Source organism: Pecten maximus, chromosome 5, assembly GCF_902652985.1.
Source record: "Pecten maximus chromosome 5, xPecMax1.1, whole genome shotgun sequence".
Taxonomy (NCBI): Eukaryota; Metazoa; Mollusca; class Bivalvia; order Pectinida; family Pectinidae; genus Pecten; species Pecten maximus.
In genome coordinates this window covers 47700574-47711534 of record NC_047019.1, presented here as the reverse complement: position 1 = coordinate 47711534, position 10961 = coordinate 47700574, and the positions used below count along the sequence as shown (strand labels likewise).

The window sequence follows — 10961 nt, the reverse complement described above, 5'->3', positions numbered from 1 at the left end:
TTTAAGAAAATGTTGGCTAAAAATAAAAGATTATATGGTATGGGACACTTTCCCTGTTATTTAATGCTGTCTAGAACTTCCTAACATACAGAACAATGTCAACATGTTAAGATTCCAAATATTTTAAGTACTAGGGTATGTGTGATGATATGGCAGTGTAGCTTTGTATATGTGAGGAGTCACAACTTTTACATGAGAGGAGACAAATTTGTTTTCGCTGTCCTGCACCATATTCAGTAACCACTAGATATGTGCATCACAAAATGGGTGTACCTATTACTATTATTTTTAACATATTTTATCTCTATATGTTGCATAGTGTGTACAGAGTATTATGAGAGAAATCTAGTCATTTATCTTCACAGACAAGGTTTGATACAAGCACCCTTACAAGCAAATATGAAGATATATTAACCAGTTTTAATTTTGCAACAGCCTAGCCGCCATAAGGGAGATAACTATAAACACTCTTTAGCATATTCTACCACATTCACTCCTCATTTACACTATCACTGACAGCAACATAAAAAAGTCTGTTGTATCACTAATCAGTATGGATTATCTCCTCTTCTCAAACTCCTTCCTGATCCAAGCAGAGTCCTGGTAAAACCGTGGATCTCCTAACTTCAACGCTGTTCTTTTGTAGAAGTAGTAATACAACACAGCACCTGGAGTAGAGAATATTGATATAGAATTCATGTCACAGTGTCACATGTTAGAGGAAAACCTCTGTAGAAACAGTAGGTTGGGTTTACAGACAGAAAACATCTGTTGAGGACAAAAGTTTTCACTGAATTCTCTAAACCTGTCTGTTGAGGACAAAAGTTTTCACAGAATTATCTAAACACGTCTGTGGAGGACAAAAGTTTTCACAAAATTCTCTAAACCTACCTGTTGAGGACAAAACTTTTCACAGAATTCTCTAAACCTGCCTGTTGGGGACAAACATTTTTACAGAATTCTCTAAACCTGCCTGTTGGGGACAAAACTTTTTTACAGAATTCTCTAAACCTGTCTGTTGAGGACAAAACTTTTCACATAATTCTCTAAACCTGCCTGTTGAGGAAAAACATTTTTACAGAATTCTCTAAACCAGTTTGTTGAGGACAAAAGTTTTCACAGAATTCTCTTAATCTGCCTGTTGAGGACAAAAGTGTTTCACAGAATTCTCGAATCCTGTCTGTTAAGGTAGATTTAGAATGATAGCTTGAGTCATTGATAAAACAGGGAAAATAGAAATTTCATAAAGTAGAAAATAAGTTTTCTTAAAAGGCCCAACTTTATCTTTCCTTTATTTTCTACTATTTTTTACAAATGGCCTATCATATCTGACAAAGATGTTAATAAGTAATTGTATGCCAGATATATCTGACAAAGATGTTAATAAGTAATTGTATGCCAGACATATCTGACAAAGATGTTAATAAGTAATTGTATGCCAGACATATCTGACAAAGATGTTAATAAGTAATTGTATGCCAGGGGATTTGTTCCTACAACAACTTTATCCCTACATTGGTATAACAGTAAGCCATTCTGGCTGAACTGGTATTGTAAGGGATACTTGAGCAGCTGGTGCCATATTAATGTCAGATTTATACACAACTGTGCTGATAACCTGACCTATATATTTTCATATCTATGCCTTCTATTCTATATGATGAACAAAATCAATATTTCAGACTCAATACTATTTTTTATTACTTTGCAAAAACAGACATCCTCTCTCTAAAATAGTCTACAAAACTGATGACTGTGTCCACCTTGGTCTACATACTTGTAGTGATAGAATAATGAGGATATAGTACATACCTGCCCTCTGTATCACAAATATTGGGAGAAAGCCAGGCGTGTCCCAGATATAAGTGTTAGGGCTGTCCCATCTCAGGGTCTGAAAACAAGCATTCAACTGATATAACCCAAAAAACATTATAAGTTAGCTAATTATGCAGCTATCATTAATCTGTTGTATCATGTTGATATCTGTCCAAGATATTAAGAATGAAATATATGTTACATGTGAAATGTATAATCACAAGAGTTTACTTTTTTAGAACATATGATATATTTATTCATTTTTTATCCAGTAATTATGTCTTTATTTACTGTAACAGTGACTTACACTGATATACCTGTAAACATGATGAAACCCCTAGTCTATGCATCTTTGTTTACACTAAAACAGGTAATAAGAAAGAGGTAATATATCATTTTGCAGACAATTTTTTTGGAGTAAACTGCAAATTTTGGGAATTTGGCTTGAATATGAGATGATTTCATTGGGAGTGAGGCCCATTGACGGCCTCAAAAAGTTTATAGTATAGGCAGACTGGCTCTGTCAAAATATTTGAAAGTGTATTGGAATGTTCTTAGTCCAGATCTTCGGCACATCATCACCAGAATAATGGACAGTTCTCGTTCTATAAAGTGTTATGTTGAGATCACCTTATCTCCTTAGGTAAATATTAACTCACCATTTCCCACACATGTAGGCCTACATTCAGACCAAAGTAGAGAAATGTAACACCAATCACCATCTTGAATTTATTGATGAGAATGTTGACCAAACCAGCCTGGAATATGTATGTGTTGAAGAAAAGGAGGAAGACAACTATCACTGCAAAGATGATACATACATCCTGTACCCTGTAATAGAGAAAAACACTGATGTAAGACTTAAATATAGATACAGGGTATATATATATCTGTGATACAAGGTTCACATACATTAATTGTAACTACTTAATATGTAAAATTTATACAGGATGTAAATACTGAGCCCAGTAACAAACTTGAGAAATATATCATAAAACCAATTAAAGATTCACATTCATTGATCCTCTGTATCAAATAAATATATAAAATCCTTTACCTGTCAACACTAAAATGCATTGACTCTTTTATTACTTATCATTATCCTCACTCAGCTATATACCTTGGAGGTTTATATATATGTACCCTTTCTATGATATACTTACACAAACATAACTAGTAGAATAACATTTTCAAATCGCAGCAACTCAATAAATGAGTTCATAAATAGGTCGATGAGAAGCAATAAGTACTGGAGGTAGAGGATGGGACGGTACCGCTCCACCAACATGATGACCTTTTAGTGTCTTCTTAACTAAGTACAGGACACAATTAAAAGTTCTTCATTATGTTGGATCCATTATCATGAAAAAATGTACAGATCTGTAAAAAAAATGAAGGAAGAATTAATTATAGTTAGTGTACATTCTATTTATAAGAAAGAATCAAATTAAAAGTTACATTTTTATTTGTATACACCATATTATATATAGTCTAGTAACCTGTAGGTCTGGTCCGTAGCGAATAACTGATTCAAACATCTTCGTAAGCAGACAATTCAGACCCTTTATCAAAAGGTTTAATTATGATTTGAAAAGCTAAAATATTCTATCCTGATCATGAGATTGTGTTGAAACATGTTCATAACATTTGGGACACTGGACAAGGTTTAGGTCTTCATTAACACGTGCAGACGCAATAGTCATTGCCTTATACATCATGAGCATATTCATAAGAACGAAAAATATGTTACGACATAAATAAACGCTGTTACTTTAAGTATACTTACTGCTAGAACTTGGTAACATCACATAACTATTTCCTCCATCATTCGGCCATTACTGTTTACGATGGCTACAGTCCAAATCTCGCAAAATCACGTTGTATCTCATTTGATTATCACAACGGTTTCTCATATAAATATTATTTATAACATTGAAAACAATTAATTTTCAATACGGTAATAACGATTATGCATTCTAGAGTTGGTCATTTTATCCATTTTCTCTCGAAAAACTGTTAGTATTACATTTATTTTTGAGTCACGTGACTGACAGTTCGAGAACAAACATGGTGGACTGAACGCGGGAATGTTGACAAGAAAACTTTTTCCGGGCCACTTAGAATATTATTGTATTAGAATACTGCAGGTAAAATTAAACTTAACTAAAATAAAACTTAATTTTTTAAGTGGCGATCGGTAGTATTTCAAGGGTGACATTTTACTTTCGTAAATGAAAGAGTACAATAGGCCTAATCTCCATTATTTACAACCTAAAATCAGCTGATCAGTGCCGACCACTGCAGTTAGAAGTTCCAGTAATGGTATCCAAAATACCATAAGGGGCTATTAGTCCGCCTTACTGCATTTGTGTATCTGACACGACTCCTGTTAAAAGTTTCTCGCTGTATTGAACCTTAAGTATTGTTGGAGTAATCACTTGCTGTATTGAACCTTAAGTATTGTTGGAGTAATCACTTGCCCTGTCCAGAGGGGTTTGCCATATGTCGGTTGTACACTCTATACAAATACACGTTACAGCTGTACTGTAGCTGTGCATGTGCAATGGGAAAGAGTTATCAAAAATACCATCCTTCACAAAGTATTCAGCCCAAAGACAACCACATCACATGTTCTATAGTTCTAAAGAAGCCCCTAAATCTCGTGTAGCTTTCAATGGGGTGTTAGCAACAGCACCAGATCTGTAATAGGAAGCTTAAGCTTATTAAGAGCATAATTATAAAAAAAATCCGTACCTGGCCTGTGCCGGTGCTCGAACTAGCAACCTCTCGCGTTTAAGGCAAGCATATATGCATCCTAATACTAGTCTTAAGGGAAATTCCCACTGGCCTGAGCTAGTAGAGGTGACCTTATATACACTTTTACATATGTACTGTACAAATATGTTTATTTCTGATGCAAGGACGTATGGTACAGTGACTGACAAATCTTACTTTGCCAATATATATATATGTAGTTAGTACATAGTTGAATCTGAGGAATCAGACTTTCTGTAATTAGAATATAATTATAATATATCAATAGAAATAATGAATATTAGCCACTATCTACTTCTATCCTGCAAAACTTTTTACCTCAAACGCGACATTTTCCTACTGAACACTTTATAGTTTATACACTTTATTTCAGAACTATATCTTGCTGTGTCTGTAGACAATTAATCCTTCTTCTAGAGAACTATGCACCTAAGACTGGAATGAAATGCCCTCAAGATCCTCTACTGGAAAATGTAAGACAACAGAATTGACTCCTTCAAAGCACCTCTCCTGTCTTATCATTATATAATTAATGCTATGTGGAATGTACCTAGTCCATTTTCCTTTGCAGAACATAATCTTCAAGAAAACTTGATTATGTCACTTACAATCATAAAGGTCAATCATTACTCATAATAAGTGACAAGGTGAGAGAAATGTACTAAAATAATTTACTCCAAATTATGCTTATGCCTTATAACCCCAGCGTCTGTCCGACTGTCAACAATTAACTTGTGAACAAGATAACTCGAGTAAATATCAACCAAGTTTAATGAAACTTTGTATGCAGTCTTATATTGACAAGATCTTTGATGAGTTTGAAAATGAAAATTATTTGACAGTAACTTACAGTTATTGCCCTTTGTAATTATATTATTATTGGACCTTGAGAACATGATTACTCAAGTTATTATATAAATATCAACCAAATTTGATGAAACTTTGTATGCAGCCATTTATCGACAATATCTCTGATGAGTTTGAAAATCAAAATTATTCAACAGTAACTTACAGAGTCATTGCCCGTTGTAATAATATTATTATTGACAATTTTTTAGTTCACTTGGCTCAAAGGGAAATCTTTTAAAAAGGCTTCTAGTCCTGAAAAACTAAATGCATTTTGATGAAATTTGGTCTGGAGAATTATTTGGCAATGTTGTATGTTGCATAAATGACAGATATGACACCCTTGGGGCGGGAGAAAGGAGCTCAATAAGGGAAATGTAGCAAATAAATAAGAAAAAAAAACTGTTTTCTTTTTCAAGAATGACAGGATTTAGTCAACCTGTAGTTTGAACCATAGTTTGGAGAATCAGTTAAAAAGCAATTTATCATTTGATAGTCTCTGGACTGTATGCAATCTTCATCAAAGAATTCAGTCAACAGGGAAGAAACACAAAAATCAAACCTGTGTGAGGGTTTTTGGCATATTAGTCCATGGCTCTACTAAGCTAAAGAAACATGCTTTGTCAATTGATCAGGAGTGCCATACTGTTTTTCATTACTTAAGTACACTTTCTTAATTCTTCTGGCTCCATATATACTTATGCTTCTATAATTTGGCAGCTCTTGTACCTTTTCTAATTTCAGATATGGAAATTATACATGTATATGATTTACTTGGTGACATAATTCAGGACCCATTTAAATGGGCAACCTCAGATGATTGTATGCATGTATGCCTTTAAATTTGTGTTAGTATAGATTATAATACCAATTATTGTTTCAGATCCAGATATTTTTGGATGGAATATGAAATGCCAAGACAAGCTTGTTGCTAGACATAGAGATGGAACTTGTTGATTGCCAGCCATATTGCCTCCCTTATTGGTATCCAATCAGATGATATGATGCAAGATTGAAGTCATTCTACCCAACTGTATTATTTTGCTTTTCAATTCCACAAATACTTTCAAGATGAGCGAGTTCAAAGTCCACCACCATGTCAGTGAGCTGTTGAATCTGCTTGGGTAGTGTATCCTAATCATTCTTGTTTTTTGAAAACAGATAAATATCCTCAGTAATTATTCATTTATTAGGTCACCTGAGACGAAGTCTCAAGTGACCTATTCTAATCGCCTTTTGTCCGTCGTCGTGCGTCCGTAAACTTTTTACATTTTCGACTTCTTCTCCAAAACCACTAAACAAAATTCAATGAAATTTGGCAGAAAGTTTCTATGGCTGAAGGTCAACCAAAATTGTGAATTATATGGTCCCCACCCCCCAGGGGCCTGAGGGGTGGGGCCAAAAAGGGTCAAATTGACTAAAACTTCAAAAAATTTCTACTCTACTCTCAGATATGGTGGAGTCAAACACTCTTCATAGATGAAACGGTCTTGTGGTGCTTTACCAAAATTGTGAATTGCATGACCCTGGGGTCTCGCGTTTGCCCCTGGGGAGGGGGTAAACTTTACTATAGTTTATATAGGGAAATCACATTTTTGACTATTATTTGTTGGATTTGTATTGGAATTCATTCTAACTTGTATCAAATTATCAGCATGGGATTAAAGTTTGATGGTATGTACATGTTGGCCCTAGTTGACCCCCAGGGGCTGGTGGGCGGGGCCAAAAAGGGTCAAATTGACTAAAATTTCAAAAATCTTCTTCCCTACACTCAGATATGGTAGAATCAAATACTCTTCATAGATGGAAGGGTCTTAAGGTGCTTTACCAAAATTGTGAATTTCATGACCCTGGGGTCTCACGTTTGCCCCTGGGTAGGGGGTAAACTTTACTATAGTTTGTATAGGGAAATCACATTTTTGACTATTATTTGTTGGATTTGTATTGGAATTCATTCTAACTTGGTTCAAATTATCAGCATGGGATTACAGTTTGATGGTATGTACATGTTGGCCCTGGTTGACCCCCAGGGGCTGGTGGGCGGGGCCAAAAAGGGTCAAATTGACTGAAATTTCAAAAATCTTCTTATCTACTATATGTTAGAATCAAATACTCTTCATAGACTGACCCCATTAGGACTGATGGGTGGGGCCAAAAAGGGTCAATTTAGTTGACCGAAATATTTCAAATCTCAGGTGACCGTTAAGGCCCTTTGGGCCTCTTGTTATATAATCTTCTACCATCAATATATACCGTATTTATTCTAATAAACGCCCCCACCCTAATAAACGCCCCCCCACCCTTTTTTTGGAAAGAAAATTCCTCAATTCGAGAAAAAGAACTTACCGTGGCACATCCACGTGTGTCCAGAGGTAATTATTTAAAGGATATCCAACATAAAACTAACACAAACCACAAAACAAAGTTTCAGTAACTATATACACAGTACCACTATATCGTATCAACAAACGTTAATGTCCCGGGCTGTCATACGCGCCACTGACCTCGCTGTCATCATCACTTCCGGTGGATTCACTTTCACTTTCACCGAGTTCAACTGCACCTCCCATTAAATTTTCCAGTACATCCTCAGCTTCCTGGACGTCAATATTTTGGAATTTTACTGACCTTCCTCCTCCCTTACAGCGTTTTGATGTTTTAGAAATGTTTTTTAGTTTTTGTTTGTTTTGGCACCAGTCCCGCACTCGTTTCCGGTCAACCTTAAACACAGTAGCTGCCGCATGTTTTCCCTTTTGCTCGGCGTAGTTTACAACTTTCAGTTTGAAACTTACTTCATATAACTTCACTTCAAACCCGACATGATTGATAGCAGATATAATAAACTACAAGTGATGAGAGTAAACTGGATCGTGACCGGTTTATGACGCAATTTAACACACTCGACCCCGTGTTTCAAACAATGTATATGTTGTACGTAATGTACAACTACCGTAAGTATAAATAACAAAGTTTATGTTTCTTGCAATTTCATACACAAAATGTTTGTCACTTAGTTTTACAATGTTTTGGATACATATACACATGTTTCATGGTGTGAAATGGGTACATACAACATATCTCACAACTTACCGACTCTGAAATTTTGATCTCCATTAAACGCCCCCCCTTGGAAAAATTTCACGCCCCCGGGGCGTTTATTAGAATAAATACGGTATACTAACTTGGACTGGAAAAGTAAAAAAAAAAAGATAATAAACTAAAAGTACATATATTTTGTTATTGAAAGCCGGCTATATAATCATAAAAATATTAGATTTGAATATTGTGTTTTGTAGAATGCGATCAGCAGACCCAGTGGGAGCAGAGGTGTATACCGAGATGTTACTGAATAACATGAAGCCCTACATAACTACTCAGGTCAGACATACAATTGTTTAATGTATATCCTATATATTGTAGAGCTGCCCAGCCTGAAAAACCAAACCAGCTTATATAGGAGTCAAGAACCTGACATACACATCCCCAAATGATTCAGTGTCAACAACCGTTTTGAGTCCTATACCACATTTATGATATCCATTCATGGTTAATCTGTTATCCTGATGTCCATACCACTATCTACTAGGTCAAAATGTCGGTGTACATTCATCAGTCCTTAAAATATGTTTCAGTGCATTTTAGATGCCAGTTCATGTCTGAAATGAGCTACCATGCATTGTTGTTCTCTAATCATCAGTTTGTGAAATGTCTTACTGTGTATTGTTGTTCTTTAATCGTCAGTTTGTGAAATGTCTTAATTTCCATTATAGGTGTCAGCCCATCAGTCAAAGAGAAAGATTGCAGGCTCCACACAGACACCCATTGAATTTCTTGCCAAATATGATGACCTGAAGGCCAAAAAGTAAGACATCCACTGGATTAGTTGAATCAAATGAGTCTGATGTAGAGTGGTGCACTGATATCTGATAATAAAGGGAAGTGTTTTGTGTGATTCATACAGGTTATCGTGTATTACCCAACTCAGATGTTTACTGATATAACGACCCTTATTACCTAACTCAGATGTTTACTGATATAACGACCCTTATTACCCAACACAGATGTTTACTGATATAACAGTCCTTATTACCCAACTCAGATGTTTACTGATATAACAGTCCTTATTACCCAACTCAGATGTTTACTGATATAACAGTTCTTATTACCCAACTCAGATGTTTACTGATATAACAGCCCTTATTACCCAACTCAGATGTTTACTGATATAACAGCCCTTATTACCCAACTCAGATGTTTACTGATATAACAGTCCTTATTACCCAACTCAGATGTTTACTGATATAACAGCCCTTATTACCCAACTCAGATGTTTACTGATATAACAGTTCTTATTACCCAACTCAGATGTTTACTGATATAACAGTCCTTATTACCCAACTCAGATGTTTACTGATATAACAGTCCTTATTACCCAACTCAGATGTTTACTGATATTACAGCCCTTATTACCCAACTCAGATGTTTACTTGTATAACAGCCCTTATTACCCAACTCAGATGTTTACTGACAACCCTTATTACCCAACTCAGATGTTTACTGATATAACAGTCCTTATTACCCAACTCAGATGTTTACTGTTATAAGAGCCCTTATTACCCAACTCAGATATTTACTGATATAACAACCCTTATTACCCAACACAGATGTTTACTGATATAACAGCCCTTATTACCCAACTCAGATGTTTACTGATATAAGTCCTTATTACCCAACTCAGATGTTTACTGATACAAGTCCTTATTACTCAACTCACATGAAATGGTTACTGATATAAAGCAAAGGGCTGTTATACTATCAATTATAAATCTTATATTTGATAGTCAATTCTGTCCATATAAAAGATCAATTTTGTAGATTTTGTATCCAAATTTAGAAAGTCATAAGTTACACTGCAATCTTCAGGAAGTTGTTTACTTCTCAAATAGTCCTCTTTCTGACTGGTATTACGGTTGTATGATCTGTATAACCATCTATGTGTGTGGTACACTGATTATTTGTCTATGTGACCAAGTGAACTAGCCAAACAGACTGATTACTCTGTTCTTTGCAGTGTACGAGATCTGGATCCCCTGGTGTTCCTGTTGTCAAAGCTAACAGAGGAAGAACAGGTAACAGTATTATGTCAAAGCAGAATTACTACATCAGCTGAGAGATTACATGATAGAGAGGAAGAACAGGTAACAGTATTATGTCAAAGCAGAATTACTACATCAGCTGAGAGATTACATGATGTGAAACAGGTCTAATCACAATGGAGATTAGATCATGTATTAAAAGTATCAAAGGAATTATTGAGTCTCATAAACAAATATACAAGCAAATGTGCATTTTCTTTTTCCATTCATTATGAAAATAATGGGTGATATGTTCTTCTGTTTGTACAGCTAGATATAAGCTTACAGAATTATCACCATCATTTACAGATGGAAATATCCCTTAAAAAGAGAATACAATAAAACAACTTTCTTTACTCTTATGATTTATGGTTACTTTTGATCAATGTA

General features: G+C 35.1%; 2 protein-coding genes across 2 annotated transcripts in view; one reads left to right on the top strand and one right to left on the bottom strand.

The window, feature by feature from the left end:
• Window positions 1-216: 216 nt before the first annotated feature.
• LOC117328222 (transmembrane protein 138-like) lies at window positions 217-3725 on the bottom strand. Its single transcript, XM_033885671.1, has 5 exons — window positions 3602-3725; window positions 2979-3195; window positions 2475-2646; window positions 1813-1891; window positions 217-668 (listed from the first exon to the last, which is right to left on the bottom strand). The coding sequence occupies exons 2-5, from the start codon at window positions 3101-3103 to the stop codon at window positions 559-561; spliced, it is 486 nt and encodes a 161-aa protein (XP_033741562.1). The 5' UTR covers window positions 3104-3195; window positions 3602-3725; the 3' UTR covers window positions 217-558.
• A 133-nt stretch (window positions 3726-3858) lies between these two features.
• The window catches only part of LOC117328220 (gamma-tubulin complex component 2-like), a 55844-nt gene continuing 48741 nt past the window's right edge, over window positions 3859-10961 (top strand). Inside the window, 6 exon segments of the mRNA XM_033885668.1 lie at window positions 3859-3962; window positions 4964-5063; window positions 6320-6560; window positions 8733-8814; window positions 9207-9298; window positions 10508-10565. Of these exon segments, the coding sequence (XP_033741559.1) occupies window positions 6508-6560; window positions 8733-8814; window positions 9207-9298; window positions 10508-10565 (285 nt within the window). The 5' untranslated portion in view covers window positions 3859-3962; window positions 4964-5063; window positions 6320-6507.

Bases quoted from the DNA above. Each gene is read 5' to 3' on its own strand.
- LOC117328222 (XM_033885671.1), bottom strand. From the start codon at position 3,103: ATGTTGGTGGAGCGGTACCGTCCCATCCTCTACCTCCAGTACTTATTG. The intron at 2,647-2,978 runs GTAAGTATATCA...TCTCTATTACAG, and splicing joins ATTCTACTAGTTATGTTTGT to GGTACAGGATGTATGTATCA. The intron at 1,892-2,474 runs GTGAGTTAATAT...GCTTGTTTTCAG, and splicing joins GCCTACATGTGTGGGAAATG to ACCCTGAGATGGGACAGCCC.